The 25,842-nt window shown below is 42.2% G+C and overlaps 2 protein-coding genes across 3 annotated transcripts; both read left to right on the top strand.

Annotated features, from left to right (window-relative positions):
* Positions 1-11,765: 11,765 nt before the first annotated feature.
* On the top strand, positions 11,766-19,581 carry LOC127760507 (katanin p80 WD40 repeat-containing subunit B1 homolog KTN80.2-like). Of its 2 annotated transcripts, none has more exons than XM_052284777.1 (17): positions 11,766-12,103; positions 12,695-12,825; positions 12,913-13,030; positions 14,002-14,331; positions 14,598-14,668; positions 15,075-15,149; positions 15,227-15,370; positions 15,437-15,608; positions 15,765-16,448; positions 16,543-16,599; positions 16,682-16,818; positions 17,317-17,442; positions 18,053-18,127; positions 18,219-18,331; positions 18,621-18,737; positions 18,961-19,029; positions 19,216-19,581. In XM_052284777.1, the coding sequence occupies exons 1-17, from the start codon at positions 12,073-12,075 to the stop codon at positions 19,283-19,285; spliced, it is 2,520 nt and encodes an 839-aa protein (XP_052140737.1). In that variant the 5' UTR covers positions 11,766-12,072; the 3' UTR covers positions 19,286-19,581. The 2 variants fall into 2 exon arrangements, with proteins under 2 accessions (XP_052140737.1, XP_052140738.1); XM_052284778.1 differs by having other exon boundaries at positions 15,768-16,448.
* Positions 19,582-20,270: 689 nt separating this feature from the next.
* LOC127760509 (secretory carrier-associated membrane protein 2) lies at positions 20,271-25,806 on the top strand. Its single transcript, XM_052284783.1, has 12 exons — positions 20,271-20,499; positions 21,358-21,468; positions 21,779-21,841; positions 22,522-22,555; positions 23,086-23,208; positions 23,804-23,866; positions 23,963-24,056; positions 24,144-24,189; positions 24,318-24,385; positions 24,757-24,805; positions 25,042-25,107; positions 25,378-25,806. The coding sequence occupies exons 1-12, from the start codon at positions 20,443-20,445 to the stop codon at positions 25,462-25,464; spliced, it is 861 nt and encodes a 286-aa protein (XP_052140743.1). The 5' UTR covers positions 20,271-20,442; the 3' UTR covers positions 25,465-25,806.
* The last annotated feature ends 36 nt before the right edge of the window (positions 25,807-25,842 follow it).

Below are 25,842 nucleotides of genomic sequence, written 5' to 3' on the forward strand. Positions count from 1 at the left end.
TATGATTTTACTTAAAATTTATTAAATAGCTATCTCATTGTCTTAAGACTTTGAAAGACCAAACCTTATTATCCTCGTGTTTTTAATTATATAGTTTTTAAAAGTCACACCAGTTGCTACCCCTTATGTCATCTTCTTCTTTATTTATTTACTCGATATATCACTATTTCTATTCATTCTTCTTGTAGCCTTTAAAAATTGGATTTTATAGTTTTTAGAGTTTATTGTCACGTTAGGTTTCGTTTTTATAATTTCTAGATGTCTTGTCGAACATTGACATTATACTCCTCTACGGCCTGTCCACTGTCTCTTCTCTTTATTGTCATTGAGATTTTAAAAACAAAGATAATTAATTATCATTTGGGTTCATTTTTACATTCTAAAAGTCCCGCCAAACCGTCAGCTGCTTTGCTATTGTACTCCTCTACGGCTCGCCCACTGCCTCCCTTCTTTATTGTCATTGAGATTTTAAAATCGAACATGATTATAATTGTTTTTTTTTACTTTTAAAAGTTCTGAACGTAGTTTTATTTTAGAAAAAGTATAAATTAGCCCCCTGAACTATCGCGGTTGGCTGAATTTCCCCCCGAACTTGAAAACCAGACATGACTAACCCTGAACTTTCAATACCGGACGAATTACCCCTCCCGTACAAAACCGCTCTGGATTGGGTCGAGGGGTGGGGGGTAATTCGTCCGGTATTGAAAGTTCAAGGTAAGCAATATCTGGTTTTCGAGTTCAGGGGGGTAATTCGGTCGACCGCGATAGTTCGGAGGTAATTCATACTTTTTCGTTTAGTAGTCCCTCCGTTTCATAATATAAAACATTCTAGTATTGATCATATTCATATAGATATTAATGAACCTATGTCTAGATTCATTAACATTTATATGAATGTGGGTAATACTTGAAAGTCTTATATTATGTAACGGAGGAAGTATTTAATAGTTATTTTATCCGTAACGAAACACGAGCATTTCGCTAGTAAGAAAGTAAAAAGAAAATCAAAAGAGGCGGCGTCTGCTCGCCCACATCCTAAGGTGCATGCTCCTGGCGCGCGTGACTCCTGCCGCCCTTCCCAACTGTCAGGCACGACGCGACGACGCGCCCCACGGTGCACCTCCTTGCGCAGTGCGCTGCGCCCGTGCGGCTGGCGTCCTGCTTCTCCATTGCCGATCAAAATCCTTCATTCGTTCGGATGCCCCTTTCACTCCAAGAAACTGTAAGCGCATCTACCAATCATGACCAGTTATGTGCATCTACTATGGCCATGATGAGGCACTATAGCCATGATTCAGGGCTATATTATATCTGGCCTAATCATCTTCATCATTTCCTATATATCCTCCCACACTGAGGTCAGACGACACTCCTTGATCAGAGCACTACTGTTGAAGTTTCCTGGAGGAACTCCTCAATCGACGCTCACATCGGCAGCAAGTCGGCTTCATCCAATCCATGTGCCTCTCTTGATGGCCACTCTAATTAAGCCTTACATTAAATAGGAAGATTGATTTGTTATTAACTAAATTGTCTGCTCTTTATGCAGGTTATGCGAAATCAGGTTTTGGTTCCCCCTTATTTGGCATAATGTTATAGGTAATACACTTTATAAACTTCGTTCGAGAAAATTCACGGCATTAGCTGATGATTCTTGAGCTACATGTATATATACTAGTAATTGTACACGTGCAAGGCACGTTATGACCAATATGATGAAAATGCAAGCAGAACAGTATATTTATCTTTGAGAAACTAACAATCAATTAACGGAAGGAGTATATAAGGGATCTAAAATGAATTTTAGGGGTATGGAAGGGACATAGAAGGGATTGGACGAACTTTCAAGGGTATACAGGGAATTTTCTCGCACAATATAGTCCGCATGATACTTTAGTAAGAACACGTGGGATATATCATATTCGAAATAAGGAAGCAACAGTAGTAAGGCACAAAGTCTCATGACAGAGTGTAGCACATAGTCCGCATGATACTTTAGTAAGGCACAATAGTTGCTTACAGGTGCAGCCCCCCTAATTACGAGTAATTTAATAGCTCTTGTCCTGTTAGCCTAAGACCGGTGTTGACATTGTATTTAATCTCTATGGGTATAAAAAAGAAGAAATATTTAATCTAGTTTGCCGCTATATTGGCGTAAAGCTCGGGTAAAGCTCGGGTATGATGTCGGCGACTACCTGTCGTCAGCTTCCTCAGGAACTAACTCGATGGGATTAGAGGTGGCTTATAGTGCTGTGTATCTCTCACGGCTTGTCTTGTCTTGTTCCTTCCTTAAAATGGGTCTTGTATTAATACCTCGGTTGTCCCTTGTCAAACTATAATTACATATATTATCTAGGTTGTTCTTGTAAGGCTTAAATAGGACACTGACAGTAGTCCTTGAACTCTATTCAAACTTAGTCGGTATTGACGCCATCTGTAGGATCTCGATTGGATGACTGAGATTTCGTGAGCTTGGGACAAAACACACTCTTGCTGAAAAACCCTAACCCTAGGCCATTTCTCCACTTTTCCCCCATTTCTCCATCGTGAGTGAGGGAGACAACAGCGGCGGTGATTCAGCTGAGCGGGATGGGGTGCTTGTGCACGGTGGGGTTAAGCTGCACACGGCTACAGCTAAGGTCAAGCGGGCAGTGCGCCGTGGGTCGACATCCCCAAGTCCACTGAGTGGGGTGCCCATGTGTGCTAACGGCCAGCGATGACAAGGCGATGGTGGTGGTGGCGATGGTGCACAGTGGGCCGAGGTCAGTAAACCGCTCCCCCACCACTATTCTCCTCCTCGTTGCGGCTGAGGCCACAACTAAGATGAGCCTAAGTGTCCTGCAACCAACTCGCAGGCAGGCGTGGGACCGGTCCAGGTGGTGGAGTAAGGCGGGTACACCATGGACCTGAAGCCGCACACCACTCGCATGAAGACAGAGGAGAAGCTAGGAGATGCGCACGACGACGGAGTTCATGCATAGCGTGGCTATCTCCTAAGTCCCAATCCAGTAAGCAAAGGCCCTAATTGCTTCGGAATTTGATCAACTTGGGTTTTTTTTGGGTTCGTGATTGACTGATTTGTGAGTTTAGGGTTCTTGATTTTGGAGAAAATGCAATTAGAGTTTCGAATTTGAGGAAAACTGAAAATGAGGGTTTTGAATTCAGGGAAATTTCGGAAATTTTCTTGATTTCAATCCCATTCGTGATCACCTCCTTCTAATTGCTACCCAATCCAGAGCGGTTTTATCCTACAATGCGTACACGTGGCAACCCAGTCAGCATCGTGCACAAGGAGAAATTGATTACTGTCGCACAGTACATTGGACGAGCCTTCTTGCACTTTCAAAATAAGAGAGTCGTCATGGCCGCTTATAATTTTAAGTAAGTCCGGTACATTTATCTTGTACACATATGTCTTATATTAGCTATTACTAACTAACTATAATGTTGTTAATATGTAGCGATCATTATATCTGTTTACTCATCCACCCTAAAGACGGAATCGTGGTAGTCTTGGATCCTCTCGATTACAATCACAAGCAATACAAAGAATTTCTAACAATCTTATAGTAGTAAGTTATTATGACTCTTGCATTTGTATATGAATGTATTACAAATAAATATCCTCCTTACTCTGAAACGGTACGACATCCATACAGTGCATACCAATACTACAAGTTCAAGGGTGGAGAACAGACCCGAACACGGGAGAAGCTGCTAGTACATACCTATTGGCCGGTAATACTCCACTCACTTTATGTATTCCAATTGTTTCACTAATTGCAAATTTTAACTATTTTTTTCTATGATATGTCCTGAAGTGTCACAAGCAACCGCGAGGAACGGTCCTTTGCGGGTATTATGCGTGAATATTCCTTAGGGTTAATGGACGGTACAGGACTAACGCGGAGGATGTAAGTCTCTATACTATGTACTAGACAGCTCTTGATATTTATGATACTAATATATTGATTAATTTCAATGCATGCAGTTGCCAAGATTAGAATGTCGAACAAACTTTGACGATACAGGTATCACAAATGTGCAGCGTGATCTGTGCCACTTCATCCACCATGAGTGTTGTCATGTCAAAGGAGATTTCTTCGACCCAGAGGGTGCCCTAGCGGCAAGTGACAAATTCAAGTATCTTCGGGAGTGGAACACTGCTATGCCATAATGTAACTAGATGACGTTATTTGAAGTGACAATGTAAAAAAAATATTGTAATATATATATTTTGGCAACACTTTTGATTTATACAATATATGTAGATTTCTCAGTACCAAATGCTTGATAATCTTCCAATATATGTACATAAAAATCTACCTGCAAGAATTTCTATTAAATAATTTAAAAGTAATTTACGGCCAATTTATAATTAAATTTCAATATTTTCTACCTATCTTTGCAGGCAGAAGTTTTTTTTTTTTTTTTGCAAGCGGACTATTCCTATTTTCGCAGGCGGACCGGACTAGCCAACGTCCGCCTGCGAAAATTATCTTCGCAGGCGGACGGCCGCCCCGCCTGCGAAGATCGGCGATCTTCACAGTCGTTGGCTTACAGGCGGACGGCCGCCCCGCCTGCGAAGACCCTTTTCGGCCGTTTGCGATAATGCTTTTCCTAGTAGTGCCACCCGTTGTTTCGCTCTAACTCCGCCCCTGACCGCCACTACCGCCATGACCCGGCACGGCGCTACCGACTTCTGCCTCCGTGGGGTCGGGCTCCTCCTCCCCTTCGAGGTGCCCCCACCCTTCCGGGCCAGCGAAATTAGCTGTTGCGAGCTCCTCGCCGGAGTCGTCTCGATCCCCTCTACGTTTCCATTTTTTTTCTCTTTTTCTTGTTGTTGTCTTTTGTTTTATCCATTTATCGGTTTATGTATATGAGATAACGAGAGTTAGGCTGGCCACGCGCATCATATGATAACACCGTTGTGTCATGGCCGAGATGGGCCTAGTTGGGCCAAAAGGATGTCCATGTTGGCCATCCGACTTGATGTCATCTTAGCTCGTTTAGGCTCGACGGCTCGCGATCCAGCTCGAGTTGGCTCGTTATTTCCAACGAGCTAATACCAGCTCAACTCGTTAGTAAAATGAAACAAGCCGAGCTGAGTTGAACCGAGCTTGTTACGAGCCGAGTTAACGAGTTACGAGCTTTTCGTCAACTCCTAGCTGCAGATTGAGTGGAATGGAAGCGGATTTTTGTTCCTCGAGGGGACATCCCCTCATTTTGTGCATGTCATTTATAAAATTATAAAATATTTTTAAAACTTATCAAGATAGATCAATATATGATATATCTTTTCGCAAACATGTGAGTCAAAATTCGACTTATACAATTCAAAACAAAAATAATAAATTTGACCGTGAATTACGCGTTCACTTCATAGTCAAATTTGTTATTTTTTTGTTTCTACTTGTATAAGTTGAATTTGAATTTGCATGTTTGTAAAGTAACATATCACATATTGATCTATTCTACTATTTTTTATAATTTTTTTATGACTTTTTAAGTAACATGAAAAATAAAGGGATATCTCTTCTAGGGATGATTTAAGTTTTCCCGAGTGGAGTACCGTTTAGAGCAAGAGAAGATTTTGCCTTTTTATCTTTGGTCCAAGCAAAAGCTCCGAACCGCAACAGCTCTGATCTTGTGAGTGACTACCGAGCGAATCGCGCGCCGCAGCGACCGGACGTCGCTTCGGCAGCGGGCGGATCGACGCGAATCGACACGCGTGTGCTTCACGGCGACGGAAAGTTCCAGCAAACACCGGCGTCTCACGTGCTGGTTGGATGAACCCGGCGAATCTCCTCGCGTCGGCCTGCACTGTCTCATGCGAGGATGGGTTGGAAGTTGGAACAGGAGGAGGGGTAAAGGTCGATCGATCATCTTTTTTGATCTTCAACACTGACATTTTATTACCAAGCTGGATCAGTGGTATCACGATCCACTAGAATTTGTACAAAATCAGGGAGGGGGTCAGTCCACACCATTGCATGACCCGGGTGTCAATTCACACCACGTTGGGCTAGCTCATGGGCCGCCATACTACAAGTACGAGGAGCAAAAACAGACTCAACATTGGCAAAATCTACCTGAACAAGGACTTTGATCTCCCTGAAGATGGACCCACCAGGAGCAGAGGCATACTCATTAGTCTGAAGAGCCGAAATTAGCACAGATAAATCAGATTCCACCAGGATAGATGTGATACCATGCGCTACAACAGCTGGAAGGGCTGCCAGGCAAGCCTCCGCTTCAACTGAAATAGCATCATGTACATAAGTCAGACGTGCAGCTTCCGCAAGAACTCCACATCCCAGATGATCTCGAACCAAGAAGCCAAAAACCCCCAGTCTTCTCTGAAGCACGGAAAGCTCCATCAATGTTGAGTTTCAGAACATCTGTATCAGGCGGCGACCATTTCTCCCTCAACACTTGTACTGAGTTCTGTCTGTCTTTGAACAGAAAGCAACGTGGCAAATTTCAGATGCCATAAGATCCGCGCTGCTACGTTAAAGGCCTCCGTTTCTCCCACGCTGGCCCAGTTGTAAACAAGCCCACATAACCAGAGCACATTGTCGTCCGCCTCTCCGCCTCTCCGGACAGGATTACAGGAGCAAGAGAGACTGAGAGAGCTTACTCCACTGATTTATCCTCTTCCTCTCCCCATCTCTCCACCCTCCCGAGCTACTCCACCGATTTCTTCTCTTCCTCCTTCTTGGGTGCCTTGCGTAAGGAGGTATATAGAAGAGAGGGGCTAAACTCCTAGGGACTTATGGTTTTGAGAGAGGAGCTAAAGTTTAGCCCTGTCTCCCAAACACCCCTTAAGTCTACCTCTACCTCAGCAATCAAATCACAGAAAGATACTCCAATCCTTGCAAATGAGTGTTTGATTAGTTCGGATCTATCAATCCTTGCAAAATGAGTGTTTGATTAGTTCGGATCTTTTTAAGGGTAAAGACGCGTTTTTTTTTGTCGTAGAATCTTACTGGTAACTTCTGAAAAAAATACATTTGTCGCAAATCGATTTCCAGAAGATTGGGAGTCCGGCTCTAATCCTGACACTACCAATTTTCCGCAAAATTTTTTAATGATTAGTACATTTATTATTATTAGATGATAAAACATAAATAATACTTTATGAGTGACTAACTTTTTTTAATTTTTTCATAAATTTTTCAAATAAGACGGATGGTCAAACATTGGATATGAATTTTCACGGCTGCACTTATTTTGGGACAGAGGTAGTATTTAGCAGGCAGCTCCTGTGTTGTGCGGGAACTGGGGACTCTTTGCGATGTCTGTGTTGCTTGGAAAGTGTGTTATTGCCTTATTGGCCCATTCGCCCAAGGTCTAGCAGTCTGAGCTGATTTTTTTTTGTGTGGAATAAGTTCACTTTGACTCCCTTAACTGGTGTCCGAATCTGATTTGTATCCTTGAACTGCAATACCGGATATCGCGGCCCACAAAACCGGTGCAATTTGACTCCCTCGCTGGTTTTGGACGGTGGTTTCGTTGACGTGGCGTCCACATGGCAGTGCTGACATGGTCTATAACGTTGATGTGGCGCTTAGGCGGCATTAGAGTTAAAAACATGTATGTAGGACTCATTTGTCATTCACACACAAAAAAATTATGGAGCCCGCTGACATGTGGGCCCCACATGTATGCCTCCATCTATTTCTTCTTCCTTCCTCTCTTTCTCTTTCTCGGTAGAGAGTGACATGCCGTCGTCGCACTTGACGGTAGCGGTGGGGGATGAATGAGATGAGTGGCGGAAGAGGAGGCAGAGTCGGAGGGGGAGGCAGAGTGAGGTGGAGGAGGGCGCGGGTGGTGGGGATGGGCGACGGGAAGATGGGAGTGGGCCGCGGAGGTGCGGGCGTCGTCGACGTCGACGCCAAGCCACTGCCGCATGCTCCGAGGCAGGAGAAGCCGGTGTGCCGGAACTCCACGACGGTCGGAGAGGCGGTGGGCATGACGGTGGGGATCAGCGGTGGGGGACGGATGAGATGAGCGGCGGCGGTGGCATATGGCAGTGGGACAACGGTGGGGATCAGCGGCGGGGGATGGATGAGATGAGCGGTGGCGGAGGAGGTGGAGTCAGAGGGGGAGGCATAGTGAGGTGGAGGAGGGCGCGGGTGGTGGGGATGGGCGAATTGGCGATGAAGGTGTGGGCATCATCAACGCCGAAGCCAAGTTGCTACCACATGCTCTGAGGCGGTAGAAGCTGGCGCACCGAAACTCCGCGACGGCCGGAGCGATGGCAACGACATCCAGGTGGTAGGGGCGTGGCTCCGCCTGCACGACGACGCGCCACTGCTTGTTGACACAGGGCGCCATCGCCTGTCCTCTCACCTGATGCCGCCCTTCAATGGCCGAGGGGGAAGAGTGCGCTGATAGAAAGAGAGAGAGAGAGGGATGAGGAGGAATAAGGGAAGGGAACAGAGAGAGGCTAACATGTGGGCCCACATGTTAGTGGGGCCCACCTTTTTTTGTGTTAATGCAATTGGGTCGCACACATATTTTTAAAACTATAATGCTACGTAAGCGCCATGTCAACCTCACGTGAAAGTAAGATTGGGTCAATACCGCCACCGTAGGCGTCACGCCAGCGAAACCGCTCTTCAAAACCAATCAGGAAGTTAAATTGTACCAGTTTTAATAGTTGGGGGTCGAGATATCCGGTATTGTGGTTTAGGAATATGAGTTAGATTCGCCCTCTAGTTAAGGGAGTTAATGTGAACTTATTCCTTTCTGTGTTGCTCGGCGTTCTTCGGGCTGGTCCACAAACTTGAACACAAAGTCCGGTCCATCAACTTTAAGGCCCAATTAGGCCCATGAATTGTACTAGACCGCGGGATTGAAGGAACACGAGCATATGTTTCAACTATCTGAACACGTGTTCTTTCGAGAAATCGAGATTGGACATGTTCCCCTTGTCTTTCTGAGACTGGAGTTTGGCATTTGGATCCAGTTGATGATCCATTGATCTGACAGAAAACAGAGCCATCAAGTCATCAACCCAGAGAGATTTTTAAGACGAAAGCTGTCATTAGGCTCCAATTAAGAACGTCCCCCCAAAGCACAATCACTGTCATCTGTGCTGATTCCCCACGTGTGCGCCACGGCCATCTGTCGGCCTTGGAGCCAGCGGCGTCCGCGCCACATGCCGCGGTGGAAGGCTGGAAGCACCTCTTCCCCCACGCCCCCACGCTCGGGGTGCTCGGGACACCACCACCACCCCCACACACACCCCACCCCCCCGCGCGCGCGGCCCACCTCCCCCGCACAAGATACCGGCACGTCATGTGCCCGCGTGCCAATGCACCGCGGCGCCGGGCCGGCTCGTGTCGCTGCAGCCTGCTGTAAACTTCGCCCGCAACGTCGCGCCTCGCTGCCTCGCACGCCTCTTTCGAGAAATCGTGCCGTGCCACGCCCCGCGGCCCGTACGCGGCGCGCGTCCGCTTCCCTTCGCTTTGCATTATTCCGTTGCAGGCTTGCAGCGCACCGCGGCGTGATGCTCGTGTGGGCTCGCCTGAAGACGGAAGGGGAAAGGAGGATTTGGGATCGGGAAAGTCGTTTTTTTCGCTGCCTGATGATGCCCGCGAACGCGAGCGACCTCCCACCGGACGGCACATTGACTCCTCGTCCTACCAAACAAGTCGGATAGAGTAATCAATTTGTGCTTGTCGTAGGCCCTGTCCATGGGGCGGGCGGCGGCCGGTAGGCCAAGCTGAGGTTTTATGGTGTTTGCACACTGCCACTGTTCATACCGGTTGCGGTGGCATCTATGGGCCAGCTCATGCCAACTCTCGAGTAACACCGTATTTATGGAGATTAAGGGTGGTGGGTTGGGAGTACCGAATACCAACTGTTGTGATGTTTCCGTTATCAAGGAGGGATGCAAGTGCCCATTCACACCATCATATATGTGCTTTCGCTTATTTTGGTCCGTGCTTATGGCTGTGTTTGGGGTGGGTGTTGGGAACCCAACTCTTATCCACGGAAAACAGAGCGGTCAATTAACACGTGATTAATTAAGTACTGGTTTTTTTTTCAAAAATGGCTCAATATGATTTTTTAAAACAACTTTTGTATAGAAACTTTTTTCAAAAAACACATCGTTTAGCAGTTTGAAAAGCGTGCACGCGGAAAACGAGAGGAGAGTGTTGGGAACTTGCTCTTGCAAACACACCCTATACCAAGGATGAGTTTGAGGAGAAAGTGATTGAGGAGATTGGGAATATACGCAAAACGAGGTGAGTCATTAGCTCATGATTAATTGCGTATTAACTATTTTAAATTTCAAAAATAGATTAATATGATTTTTTTAAACCAACTTTTCTATAGAAAATTTTTTTTGCAAAAAACACACTGTTTAGTAGTTTGGGAAGCGCGCGCGTAGAAAACGAGATGTTTTTCTCTCTCAATCTCCCGGATCTCCAGGAACGAATGAAGCCCAAGTTACCCTACTGTAAAATTACTACTCATCATTATTTTAATTTCTACTAGGTGTATGCTTTGAGTGTACTCATGCAAGTATTTTAAGATGGTCTGAGCATATGTCTAGATTGTTTACAAAACACATCATCTTGTATTTACTCATGCATGAAAGATATATTTTTCTTTTCTCTTCTAACATGTTTTTGTCTTTTTTGGACTATAAATATAAATATGAGAAGCAACCATTAGATCCTGCTATAATAGTATGGTGGGCTTTTATATAAACTATACGTAAGGTTGTTTGAGGGTATATGCGAGATTATGATATGTATGAGAAGTTTTTCTTTTCAAAGTAGCCTAACACATATCAATTTCCCCCGAGAGAAAAAAAGAGGGAGAAACCGATGTAGGAAGGACTACTTTGATGATTGCTAGCCGACTCTCTAGGTTAACGGTTGTGTCCTCCAACTATTGAAGTATGGTTTTATCTTCACCACTTCGTGCCATGCATATTTATTTGGTAGTGAATCGTACTCCCAACTCTCCACCCCTCCCCCCAAAAAAAAACGCCCTAAATCTCTTGTAAAGATGGGTATTGGGTAAGCTTCTTTTCAACATATTCTCTATTTGTCATATCCCATATACTCAATGTGATACTAATGGTTTACATCTACCACATACCTCCTGACTCTTGCTAATCATCTTATACCCTGTTTAGATGGGACTAAAACTTTTAAGTCCCTATCACATCGGATGTTTGGATACTAATTATAAATATTAAATGTAGACTATTAATAAAACCCATCCATAATCTTGGACTAATTCGCGAGACGAATCTATTGAACCTAATTAATACATGATTAGGCTATGTGATGCTACAGTAAATATTCTCTAATTATGGATTAATTAGGCTTAAAAAATTTATCTCGCAATTTAGCTGTTATTTATATAATTAGTTTTATAAGTAGTTTATATTTAATACTTTAAATTAGTGTCTAAATATATAGACTAAAGTTAAGTTTCTGTATTCAAACACCACCTTACAACTGTTGGAGTGCTGGTGAGGCTGCTAACTTTCTTCTCAAAGCCATAGCGAGTATTCATTGCAAAACCTATATATATTGCAAAATGGCCTGTGTACCAAAAATTCCATTCTACTACGAACTACTAGTAGTATCAAAATGTAGAAAAAAAGAGAAAGGTCCAGATTCATGTGGGGACTTTCCTTTATTTCATTCTCAAGGAACGCGAGAGAAGAGAACCTTACTTTAGCCAGCTCTGGTACAAAAGAAAAGAAACGAGAACAAAAGCGAAGCAAAGGGAGGCGACAAAAACTCCACTCTCTCACTCCGGCACAGCACTCCCCCCACCCACCTACCCACGCCGCTCCACACCTCTCGTTTTCACTGCTTGCTGCGAGAGAGAGAGAGAGAGAGGAAGAGGAAAAAGGAAGGCGACGCGGCTGTCATCTCTCTCGCCCCCGCTCCCTTCCCTTCTCCTGCTCAGAATACCAAGTACTCGGATCCCGAACCCTCTCCCCCCTCTCGTCGTCGACGGCGACACGACGACTCCGCTGCCAGCGCGTCGGCCTGCCCCAGCGGCTCGGAGCAGGGGCGGAGAGACGGGAGGATGGACCCCGAGAAGCGCGGCTACAGGCTCCGTATCCTTTTTTTTTTTTTTGCTGCTACTGCGTCGTTGGGTTGCCCTTCTGTTTGCCCGGTTCTTGATCCGATTTGGCTCGGAGGAGGAAGGAATCGTGGTTTGCCGGAGCAATCTGGGTAGGCATTTGCTCGAGCGGTTGAGGGGGAGTATTATTTCCCCTCCCTCAAATTCTAGTCTTGTGTTGTTGTGGGTAGTTTCTTGGAGCGACAGTGGTGGTCTCGAGAAAATTTTCGCCACCTTTTTCTTTCTTGGCAATCTGCGCCAAGGTTGAAGTCGTTTCTGATTTCAAGAAGGAACTGAACTACCACTAAATGTTTCAACAGGTTCAGCAAATAGTTTCCTTTAGTGCCCAGTTTAGGTTAGCAATGCACCAATTCCGAATCACCAAGTCTAATTTGCTTCCGAAGCAACTATAACTAAATTGTGAAGTTCATCCGGGAAAAAAACAGCTATGTATTGATACGGTTTGATCAGTTATTCACCTTTTTTAGTTGACTACAAATCATAGCTGTGGAAGCTGTTACTGGCTACTTTTTGGAAGCATGCATTGCTCAAGTTTATAACTCCTTAACATGGAAACCCAAATTAGAGGAATTTGTCGCACATGATGCTGAAGTGAGGTCCTTGTCTATCGGCAAGAAGTCAAGCCGTGTGTTTATCACTGGCGGCAGCGACCGCAAGGTTAACCTGTGGGCCATTGGCAAACAGACACCACTTCTGGTTTGTGCCCCTATCACAGTGATGGACACTTCTATTGGTTATGTTGAATTTGACTCATGCCGTGTTTCTGGCTTATTGTTTGTGCAGAGCTTATCAGGCCACACTGGCTCAGTTGAGGCTGTTGAGTTTGATACAGCAGAGGTGCTTGTGCTTGCTGGTTCTTCAAATGGTTCCATCAAGCTCTGGGACTTGGAAGAGGCTAAAGGTGTGGTCAGTGTTCTAAAATCAGCGCTAGGCACCGTGTAGCAACCGCAATTAGGCACTAGGTGGTGCGGTGCATTAGGTGGCTATTTTAGTGTTATATTATCCAACTTTTATGTAACTAGAAAAAATGCCTGTGTGTTGCAACGAGTGAATGCTATTTTAATTTTATTATTGTTATATGGCTTATTTTTAGTAAATCGTGAGCTGCAATTAGGAGTCCGACTTCCATCGAAAGTTAGCATGCAAGTTTTTTTAAAAGAAATTTCTTATACGACTTCTTTTGTATTTCCAAAAGCAAACAAACTTAAAATCCGACTCATACACGGATATGTATTTCCAAAAGCGAACGAACTTAAAAACCGACTCAAATACATATGACGTACCAAAATACCGGTAAAAAACATCTTCAATTTTTATAATAGTAGAGATATGTTTGCTAATTTCTTGGGTTTTACTAGTTAGTTTGTCCTAGGCACCTGCTAGCTAGGCGTCAGCCCTGCTAACCCTCTAGTGCCTAGCGCCTTGAACCATGGGTGTGGTTGGTGGCTTATTGCTTTATAAGTCCTAGAAATTGTGCTACCTTAATGACTTGCCTTTTGCTTTGTTGTAACTGTCTGTTCATTTCTAAACAATTATAGAAAACATAGCCATTACATTCCGTGATAGTGGTACTATCAATGTACTTGTTAGTTGTTAGTCCAAACTTATTTTATATTTTGATACAAATGCTTGGTATCCGCTGTATTAGGTTCTTTTTCTGATTTTCAGTGGCTGCGATTTTAGGAAAGTCACAAATCTTTGTCAAAATGTCTATGCTCTACGCTTCTGTATTTGGATAAAAGAAGTGTGCTTGGCTAATGTGGATAACCATTGAAAGCATAACTTAATAGTGTTCCCATAGATCATAACAACTGTGCTTCTTAGTAATTTAGTAAGCTAGATATGTTATTAATGTTTTGTCTTGATATGCAGTTGTGCGGTCTCTTACTGGGCACAGATCAAGTTGCACCTCTGTTGAATTCCATCCATTTGGCGAGTTTTTTGCATCTGGTTCTTCAGATACAGATCTTAAGATCTGGGATATAAAGAAAAAAGGATGCATTCACACATATAAGGGTCACAGAGGAGCAATTAGAACAATCAGATTTACACCTGATGGACGATGGGTTGTCACCGGCGGAGAAGATAATATTGTAAAAGTGTGGGACTTGACAGCTGGAAAGCTTCTACATGACTTCAAGTTCCATAGTGGGCATATCCGGTGTATTGATTTTCATCCGCAAGAATTTTTGCTTGCAACAGGTACCTACTCGTTTGGCAGTTATTTGTAAAACAGAGACTTTTGGAGACAGCATCTTTATTTTCTTTGCAGTATAATCATTGATAAAGCTAATGCTGAAGTTTGTTATACCAAATTGTTTCTGGTTTAGTATGATACTATGATTTTTTGAGAATACACAGGATATATGATCTAAATAAATATAATGTGTTATTGCTTTTCTATGTGCAGTAAGTGAAGTTTTAAGAAGTTTAAGGGTATACTCATTGAATTCATTAATATTTTCCAGGCTCAGCTGATCGAACAGTTAAGTTTTGGGATCTTGAAACTTTTGAATTGATTGGTTCTGCTGGACCCGAGGTACTTGCTTTACACATTTTTGTAATACCAGGCTAATTGTTGCGTATGTTTAACACAATATTTTGGTAAACCATAGAGACAAATTATAACAATCATTATTTTGTACGCATGCATTTGATTTCGTTGGTGCCCATGTTTTACATCCATTGTCTCCTTTCTATTTAGCACCACTGTAACTTCACGAAAGGTGTGCTAGGGATAAATTTTGTTTCCAATCCTTAAAAATGGTTTATGACCTCCCTTGCCACATTTTTCAATGGGTTGGTTCTTTTAGAGATTTTTAATGGATGCTCTTACATCTAGTTTAAACTTTCTTACCCTGTTCCCTGTTGTTCCTGTATTCAAACATGCATGACGGGTAAATGCATCTTTCTGTTATGATATTCTTTACATTCTTCTCTTCCAGGCTACTGGTGTTCGCTCTACGGTCTTTCACCCAGATGGAAAAACCCTATTCTGTGGGTTAGACCAAAGCCTAAAGGTAAATCTGATTTTGTTATGTGGGTTGTTGATGTACAATATTTTGGTCCCTGTTCAACTATATGAGCACTTTGTTAGGTATTCTCTTGGGAGCCAGTAAGATGTCATGATGTTGTTGACATGGGATGGAGCAATTTGGCTGACCTTAGTATTTATGAAGGAAAACTCTTGGGATGCTCCTACCACGAATGCCGAGTTGGTGTTTGGGTTGCTGATATATCGGTGAGTTTTACTTTTTGTCTCATAGGATGTATTTCTTCTATGGTCTAATCAATATCTTTCATCCAGCTCATTGGGCCCTATGCTCTTGGTGTTTTGCCCAAAGCAAATTTCTTTGCTGAGCTGGTACATTCTTTAGACGACAATCCTTCGAAAACGATTGATACCACTGCCAAGTCCATTCCTGCTCTAGCAACGACACATCCAAAAAATCTGTACAAGGTCAAGGAAACAGGAACTGGTACTGCTTCAAACACCCATTTGTCTCTCATTATGTATAATGTATTGAAGTACCTTTACTTCGATACTTCACACTGATGCTCTCTCTCTCTCTCTCTCTCTCTCTCTCTCTCTCTCTCTCTCTCTCTCTCTCTCTCTCTCTCTCTCTTTCTGGTAGTAGCTGAAAGTGGAATTCGTGGCTCAAATTTGACTCCAGCAAGTATGGATAAAACCAAGAGAGATAAGAGTGGTGCAACTCCTCGAAGACCTGATTCTTCTTTCAAATCATCTATTCAGAGCTCTACTCCAATGAGGCGCATGAAAGCTGCTGATAGTCCATACACAAATAGAAAAACAGTGGAGCGCAATTTTGCACAGAGGGATGCCTCGCTAGCATCCCGTACGGGAACAGCTAATAATTCTTCAACTGTTAAAAAAGGCCATCTTGCTGAGTCAGTATCTGTAAAAGATATTTACACTACACCACAGACTGTTTCTGTGCCTGTCGTTATGCCTAGAGACATTTTAGAGGACAAAACAGCAGGCAGCATTAGTGGAGGAATCAGAGGGAGAGCTGCAGTTGCAGATGATTTCCATGCTCCTGTTCATTCAAGGAAACTTTCAGTTAATAGTTTTGTGGGTGATAGTGTTAACTCAACAAAATCCATGCTAACTGATCCTGATGTTTGCTCTGAGGGTTTCTCTGGCTTAAAATTCTCTTTTGGACTAACTCCATATTACAAGAAAGAAGAATATGATAATGTGGATAAAGTTGATAGTATGGATAAAGGTGATAATACACAAATGACAGAAAAATTGGACAGAACAGTGTCGTTGGAGCATCAACTTCAGTCAAATGATAGTAAGTCTTAGAGATCCTTTCCTACATTCTAAGTTTGCACTCTGCAGTTCTGTTCATTTTGGCAAATTGACGATGAAACTCTTTCCTGCTACAGCCTCTGAGTCACCATGTTCAACTACAGAAACAACCAAGGTCAAATATGTCAGAGGAGGTGTGTGTACGTTAAGAGATTGTCTCGGTATCTACTTGTGCTAAAATTAGTTCTTTAATGGTACTTTTAACTCCTTTTGCAGTTGCTGTGCCATTAGGAAAAACAAAGTCTCTTGTTGAGAGATGGGAAAAGAGAGAGGCTACTAATGTTGAGTGCTCACCACCAACTGGTTCTTGTGGTGACCGTGCAGTGAGATCTGATGGTCCTTCCTCCTTTTCAGTATGTACCCATAATTTTAAGCCCAATTAATTTCAAAGCAATTTGACCTTATTATCTGGTTGGTTGGTGCATTCATGAATGCATGAATGTTTAAGAACTGTACTTACTATTTTCCTAAAGTCCTTGGTGATAATCTCAAACAATTTTCTTAAACCAATTTATCTTTCTGGGACATGTCATACATACTCATTCTTGCATATTATACAATGTAAATTTCTGTATTCGTTTTTCCCCTTACTGCGAAGTACATTCTATCTGGAGATAGAAGTAGAAGGGATAAAGTATTGTTAGAAACCAGATTGTCATAAATCATAATGTAATGTTTTGTGGACTTAAGTACTTCTGGGAGATTGGAGTATTTTCAGAAATAAAATCAGAATATGGGCTAGAAAAATATGACTTTACCTTTGCTCCATTTTTATTTGTTCATGCTCTCTAGCATTTACGAATTTTTTCGGTACTCAAATCATTATATTTTGCAATGGTTGTAATGGACAGGCAGAACCAAGTCAGGCATATGAGAAGGACTTGTCAACAATTGATGAGGCGATGATTCCAATCAATTTGATGCAGAACCATGATGAATTTATAAATGCCGTAAAATCTCGGCTGACAAAGTTAGAGGTGTGTCCTGTCTCTGATCTTTTTACTTGCGGACTTCTGTTTGTTACCAGCTCATGTGCACCATAGAATTCCTTCCTTGACCTTTTGTATCCAATAAACAGGGAACCAATCTTGCATGCCATTGCATGATAGATTATACATATGATGAAGCTCTTCTGTGTTCTTTAGGCTATTCAGTACAGGGAAAATGGCTTATCGTTGTTAGTCTATTGAGTACAATTAGACAACTTAGAATTGAACATTACCTTTTTCTTTGATACTTGCGTTAAATGATTTATTGGCATTTTCTTAAAGACAATTGGTGTGGACACACCTATAAATTGAAGGTGAAGTCAGCTCTAGTGAAGATTGTTGATCAATCCCGCAACACCCTAAAATTAATCAGCTAGCTTTGAATCCATTATTTCTGATAGCCTGATATAAGATAAGAGTGATCTACACTTGTATGTAAATTATGCATTGGCATGCACTTTTCCCACCATCTACTAATTATCCTACAAGTGGAGAGTGGGGAATAGTCAGTGAGGAAAGCATTTGAAAACTAGTAAAAGTTGCATATATCATAGCCATCACTCCATCAGCATATGATATTAATGTTAACTGTCTTCAGATGATGCGTCATGTCTTTGACCAAAATGGTATCAAAGGAGCGATTGCTGCAGTGGCAAAGTTGCCCGACAATGCTGTAAGTATTCTCAAGATGCCGTGCGATATTCTTGGATGTACATGTACTTCATATTTTTGAGCTGCTAATGGTTTGACCCTTTTTTTTACAGGTTCAAGCTGATGTTGTTAGTACTCTGAAGGGGAAACTTGATCTCTTCAACCTAGACATTTTCTTAAGCTTTCTGCCTGTTCTTGCGGGGTTACTGACCAGCAAGGCTGAAAGGTGATATATTGGATGTCTCTATTCCATTGCATGTTGGTTCTTGTCTGACTGGACCAAGTGATACATAGTAACTTAAGCGCACATGCTCTGTGCACACATGTAGACACAAGATGCTGCTGTTAAATTGAATTGTCTATCCTCTTGTTAGTCTGTTCATTCTATTGCAAGCAAGGTCATGGATCTATTTTCTTTACAAAACCATGGAGATATTGGCATCTTACATTAGAAAATGTTTGGTTTAGTAGTAACTTTGTCTTATGGTTACTTTGCCTTTAATTTCAATTTGTAGGCATGCCATTGTTTCTTTGGAATTGTTGTTGGATCTTATAAAGATCTTTGGACCAGTAATTCGTTCAACATTGTCAGCTCATTCAGCAGTTGGAGTTGATATTCAGGCTGAGCAGAGGTACGTGCATTAATGTTATTCAAGGGAATGCTATTTAAAGGACGCCGCAAAACCTGCAAATTGCAAAGAGACACTGGATGTGAGGTGACAAGTGGGTTCTGTCCCTGCACTTCAGTTAGGAACCATTGTTTTAAAGAACTGCAGTGTTTGTAGCATCCTATAACCTATTGCTCTGCCTATGCCAAGATGAACTGGACTGTTGCTGACTTCGTTGATGTCACAGGTTGCAACGTTGCAGTCGGTGTTTTAACCATTTGCAAAAGATTCAGCAAGTTCTACACCCGTTGATTATGTAATTCCTTTCCTTCCCCTCCCTGTATGAGATGCTTTATCCTTTACTTTATCAGACTATTGTTTTCTTAAGCTTGCTGACAGTTGTTCGTGTGCACCATGTTGTTTATTTTTGTTGCTACCCACGTCATTTGTTGGAGCTACCTTTCCTGACATTCTGTGATGGTTTCATATTTTGCTGGTGCAGGCGGGGTGGTCAATCAGCACAACTTGCCCAAGAACTGAACCTGTCTTTGCAAGACTTGGTGGTGATCTGAAACAAGCGGGGAGGTTCATTCATACTAGTACAACACAGTGAGAGTAGATAACTAGACATCATTCTTTTTGGCAAAAAACGCGCCAGCGCCATACAGTTTTTGTAGCTTGTTGCCATAGCTTTGCAATTGAGCTGTGTAATTGTGTTTTGACTTGGCTTTTGATTCGGCGTAGTCCCCTGTTGTACATGTGAGCTTGGCTGTGCATAATCTGTAATTAACATTTGTTACATGGACAGCCCCGGATGAGGGAGAAGCAAGTTCAAAAATGGTTGATGTCAGTTCAACGTGGTGATTCATTCTCTTCTTTCATGTAATGAAACTGTTGCCCGTGTAATCTGGAATCTGGTGATAATTCAATTCACCATCAACGAAGTGGTTGAAGTTTTGAAGACAGAGTTTGGCACGGTTTGAACGCATTACCCATTCCCCGTTTGACTTCAAATTCAAACCAGCTGGGTGCTGATGACTATCTTGTCATCATTTGATTATTTCCTAAGCCCTGTTTCCTTCGTTCTTAAGAAAACACTCGTCTGTATTTTTTTTTTACCAATTCTGTCTGGCGATGGTTTTGCTCAGTTACTAAGCGGGTACGTCAGGACAAATTTGTGTTCCATTTAGAAACTTCCAATTCTTTAAACTTAGGGTGGTGACAGGTTTGTCAGGTCAATCAAAACCCGCCGATCGTACTAACTGTGAATTAAATCAGATCCCCTTCGCTAATACTACTATCATGAGGGACAAATTTCAGCTCCAAATTAAGAACGTACTTGCAGGTACTAACACAAACGCTGACAATCTTGTTGCATTTGTGCAGTACCACCACCCCGTTCGTTCCTCTTTGCCGGCCGACTAGTCTCAACTCTCAAGTCTCAACCGCCCACCGGTCACCTGGCCCCACCTGTCGGCCGGTGAGCAAGTACGCGAAGAATCCCACAGGTCAGAGATTAGCACCAGCGGAGACAGGAAGTACCACTAAAATAAGCCCCTCCTGAACAAATCCCAAATTCCAAACCCACTAGGTTACGTAAAAGCGGAAGCCCGGAGGCCGGAGCAGTTGGTCGCCACCGTCACGCGCGTTCCCCTTCCCTCGCCGGAGAGAGAAACCACCGACGCGGCCGCTTCCGGAGGAGGAGGAGGAGTTGGGGTGGAGGGGAGCTATGGCGGGGAGGTACGACCGGAACCCCTTCGACGAGGACGACGTCAACCCCTTCGCGGTGAGCTGCTGGGTTAGGCTGTAGCTGGGTCGGGGGGCTAAACCCCCCCTCCGCGTCGCAATCGCGCCTCCTCCTTGCTTCATCTAGGCATGGAGAAGCTTGTCCTCGCGCCTGTGTGGATGGGGTAGTCGAGCTGCGTCCCGGATTGGCATGTGTTGTGCTGGTTTTCTGGCCGTGGCCGCTTCGTCTGGTCCTGCACGCGGCACGCCATGTGGGGTGCTTTGGATCAGCCTGAGTTGTTGGCGCTAGGGTTAGTGATTTAGGATCCGCTGTTAGGGGGTTGGACTTGGATGGCGCGAATACGGCCTTTTTTGCTTGTCTATTTGCTAGCTGATCGCGAGGCGTGGCAACTTTTCCCCTTGTATTGTTATACATTTTCATAGGAGAAATGATGCTCGGATTGAAAATTGGCTCTTAGGTTGTGTTGGGACGTTATGTTTCTGGTTTTACGAGGGAATATGTGGTGCAATCGATGTGTATAACTTGTGAAAATGGTCGTTCTACTCTTAGAATTATTGGAAAATATCCGTAAAATGGGGCAGTTCACACTTGTTTGGTTCAGATCGTCTATAACATTAGGAGATTGAAGATTGTCTCTGCCAGTATAAACATTTAGTGTCGTAAGCCTGCAGTCAGTTTACTCTCAGTTTGCTGGATATGCACGTGTCAGCGAGTCCATAATCATGTGAATTGTGCGTATGCGTTCACATGCTCCATCTAGGATCTCTAAACTGTCAAATTTTGAGCTTTCGGCCAATAGGCGTAAAAAGGGATAACAGAGTTGGCTGAATATTCTAATTTTAGCAGCCTCCTTCAACTATCTGTTTGTTTCATTTTTAAATGTACCCTGTTCTGCAGGGTGGAAGTGTACCTCCAGCTTCCAACTCTCGGATGCCACCTCTTCCTCACGAACCTGGGTTCTATAATGATCGTGGTGCCACAGTGGACATACCTCTTGATTCAACCAAGGTACTTGTATTTCCATTGAGCGGTAATACTACGTGCTACTATATTTACAAGTTATGTTCTGTACCTCAGCGTGAGAAAATCATACTGTACTTAGCTCTTTCACTCTGATATTATTACTCTGTTAGTGTGTAACAACAGTTGCATGCTTCATTTTTTGTTATCTTATCTCTTTAAAAGGCTGAAGAACACAATTAATCTAGTAATAATGGTTTCACTATTCCTTGGTTTGGATGTTTGATACCATATATTCTTTTGTTGCTGTATTTGTGGTTGGTTGCTTATGCATTGAGTATGTTCGTATGTAATTCAGGACATGAAGAAAAAGGAGAAAGAACTGCAGGCAAAGGAGGCTGAGCTAAACAAACGGGAAAGCGTATGTGCCTTCTGTAGTTATGCTTGAAACTTGGAATTTTCAATTGATCTTTTCATGAGCAATGTGATTTTTAACCAATGTTTGATGAAGTAAAAAACTATTCTAATGAATCAAGTTGTCAACTTCCCCTGGCCAAAGTCCTAATTCCTAACCTTTTTCCTATGATGTATTGGGAAGCACCTATATATTGTGTTAGTATTGAGTATTGAACTAGTAACCATTATGCAATGTGAAAGATATTTAGCTGGCATGGATTTGACACAAAGATCCGGCACCCAATAGACCTCGCTGATCTAACCATTAATTGAATCATTGACATTGCACAATTGGTTTGAAATGATGAACAAAACATGGATATCTATACACTCAATTATAGCACTTTGAAAAGAAGGATGGCTGTTTTTTTAGATAAACAGAAGGATACCAGCGTGCTAATGCAAACTAACATTATCAAATGATTTCATCTAGATATCTCCTCTTTTCATAAAATATTGCGCATGAGAATTACGTGTATAGAATGCTGAATCTGTGAGTGTGCTGAGTTTTACTCATAGAGTAAAAATTTGATCCAACAAGTTTCACATGATTGGAGGTTAAAACACCCTAGATTTGCGTACAAGCATGCTCTTGTATTTTCTTTAAATACACCACCTGATTTTTTGTGATTCCCTGATACACAGGAATTGAGAAGAAGAGAAGAAGCTGCATCCAGAGGTATATTTTTTTCTCGCAGCTGAGTATGTGTAATCTTTTTGTTTTTGTGTTTCTAACAAAAAATATTCGAAGATAGGAAACAGTTGTTCATGATATTTGTGTCGATTGGTTAATTAGGAAGTTGACTAGAAAACTATAGGTAATTTTAGATTTAGAGCCTGAGACTTAAGTTACACTTTGCAATATAATGAGATTTGTAGGCAAGTATCCCTTGTTGTACAATTTAGAAATGCTCCTGTTTATGCTATATTACTCCCTCTGTCGCATAAAAAACCAACCTAGTACTGGATGTTTCACATCCTATGATCCTAGTACTACGAATCTAGACATATCTCTATCCAGATTCGTTGTACTAGAATGTGTCACATCCAGTCCTAGATTCGTGTTTTTTGGGACGGAGGGAGTACATTGTGTTCGTCTTTCTTGAAAAGGCTATTCTTGTTAATTTTGTGCTTATGTTTGTTCTGTTGCAATCTATTTTCCATTTTAGTTGTTGCTTCTGCCTTTCAACTCTTTCTTTTATTTTTCAGCTGGGATTGTCATTGAAGAGAAAAACTGGCCACCCTTCTTCCCTATTATTCATCATGACATTTCAAATGAGATACCAATCCACCTACAAAGGATGCAATACCTTGCATTTTCTTCATTGTTGGGTAAGTGTTAGTTTTAGTTTTAAGTTTTAACTCTCCTTTTGTTCCCTCTTGTTGGGAAAGCTGTCACAAGAACTAAAATACCTGGTGGAACCACAATTCTTTATATCCTTTTGCTTAAACATTGTGAATAAAATACTGCCTGAATCACTACATTTACTGTCCAATCAATGAATTTCTGCTGAGTCAATGCCAGAAGTGAGTAGTGACATGAGAAAAACGTGCCTACTTTGAGACATTTTGATATCAATGAACTTCTCTAATCTTGACTTATATATCCAATTAAGAGATTCTTTTTTTAAAAAATAGAAGTTGCAACCTGTGTCTTTTGAGAAAAATAGTTATTATCTTCTTGGTGCAGTAATTATGTAAGCCTAATAAGCATAAGCATGTGGTGTCTACCCTGTTTTGTAGCTGGGCTAAATGTCTTTCTGTAAAAAGATGTTCAAAGCAACGCTAACAATACTTGGCATCTTGTAAAAAGAAGCACTATTTAGTGGACTGAATTTTGGTTGTGAGAGCTAGTACCTATTTGCATGTTGGTGTAGCATTGCTCTACAAAGCTGCTTCTTATTGTGCAAACTTTGATGTCATGCAGGATTGGCGGCATGTCTTTTCTGGAACATAATTGCAACTACAGCAGCATGGATTAAAGGGGCAGGTATGGCTGACTGAGTACCTTACTATATATTTATCTTATGGATCAGCTGCCATCTGCACTGACACTTCAAACTAATCCTGCGGTTCAATTCAATAGGTGTTATGATCTGGTTGCTAGCCATTATCTACTTTATATCTGGTGTACCTGGAGCCTATGTGTTATGGTATCGCCCCCTTTACAATGCGATGAGGTTGTGAATATACTTGTGTTTTTGTTATTTCTGCACACTATTTCTTCTTATATTTGACATAGTGTATTGTTACAATGTATGTTGCAGGACTGAGAGTGCTTTGAAGTTTGGATGGTTTTTCCTGTTTTACTTGGTAAGACCCTTACCTTCTGGTAACTGTAAGGTTAAAATGATCTAGTATAAGATTAATGGTTTGCCACACTATTGGTTGCAAAATTGCAGATATTCCATGCAGTGCTAACAGTGTTTGCCCCCTTTCAGATCCATATACTGTTCTGCATCTGGTCTGCTGTGGCTCCCCCATTTCCTTTCAAAGGAAAGTCTCTGGCGTAAGTGTTCTGTTATTTTATTTAAGTAAACATACATTTTATTTAAGCAGCAACATTGGAGCACTGGATAGTGTCTTAGTGGCTATGACTTAAAAGTGCTTTGAGACTTTGTTATTCTTCAGTTTTAGCATATATATTAGTATTTGGCTCATAGAGGTACCTGTGCAACAGTTCTAGGTTGCTTTTACGTGGCATTTGCATAGTTATTAGGTGATGGTGTTAATTGTTAGGGTAATACCTGGATCACTGCTATTGATGCTCTAAATTGTTACAAACTTGTAGCAATTCAACTTGCAGGCTGTCCATTTTCTCTACTTCAATTTATAAATACCACTTCTCTAATTGCCTCTCCCTTTTTTTTTTTGCCACAGTGGGATTTTGCCGGCTATTGATGTCATAGGAAACAATGCTATTGTGGGGGTAAGTCTCACTGTTTACTTAATGTTTTTCTTCTAGATTCAAGTTAATTTGAGATATCAGGGTTAGTATCTTGGGAGGACCCTATTTGCATTTTTTTAACAGACCTTTTGCCTCAGTGAGTAAGCACTGCCGCACTGGGACTCTGGGAGTTCGTGATGCTTTGCTTAATTTATTTGATTGGCATGTCTCATACAATTGATTAAGTCATCAACATTGTTCACACTTTCTTTCGACAGATATTTTACTTCATTGGATTTGGACTGTTCTGCCTTGAATCACTACTCAGCGTTGTTGTCATCCAGGTGAGTTTTATAAAATTTGATCTTAGCCAAAGCCAAATAGTAACACCTTGGTGTCTGTTCAGCAACACTCCTTCATTCTGCCGTTCATCATCATGCGTCATGCTGTGCCTTCAGAATATATACATTTCTATTTGCATTGATGTCTCCACTCCCAACTAGAATGTGCTGTCCCCTAAGATTTTGTTCTTGTTGCAATAAAATTTCCGCTGCAATGCTGTCTTCATTTTCTCCTGGGAGATGTCATTCTGAACTTGGCCGTTTGAAATGCAGCAAGTATACATGTATTTCCGTGGAAGTGGGAAGGCTGCTGAGATGAAACGTGAGGCAGCTCGTGGTGCTATGAGATCGGCCTTTTGATAGAGCTGCTTCGATGGACGGGAGAGAATAGGATGTGTCGTTCTATGGTGGCGCCTTGTACATCCCTACACCTATGTTGTTCGTATCTAAGTTATTCCATTTTACAGCAGCATATAGCTAAAGGATTTTCCTGCCTTAATGTAATATATGTTCACTGGGGCCTTTTATGGATACCTCAGAGCTTTTTACCTAGGTTCAGATGTGCCTATAGTTAATGTTTTCCTTTTGAAATCCTGCATGATCACAATGGTTCCTAGGGCCGTATTGATTCTTTGTGGCAGGAAACAGTTTGGTTTACTAACTATTTTTCTTCTTTGTTAATATATAAATATTAAGAATAAATCCCTGAAATACATCAGAAATGACAGTACATATTGA

The sequence above is a fragment of the Oryza glaberrima genome, chromosome 1 (genome assembly GCF_000147395.1).
Source record: "Oryza glaberrima chromosome 1, OglaRS2, whole genome shotgun sequence".
Lineage (NCBI taxonomy): Eukaryota > Viridiplantae > Streptophyta > Magnoliopsida > Poales > Poaceae > Oryza > Oryza glaberrima.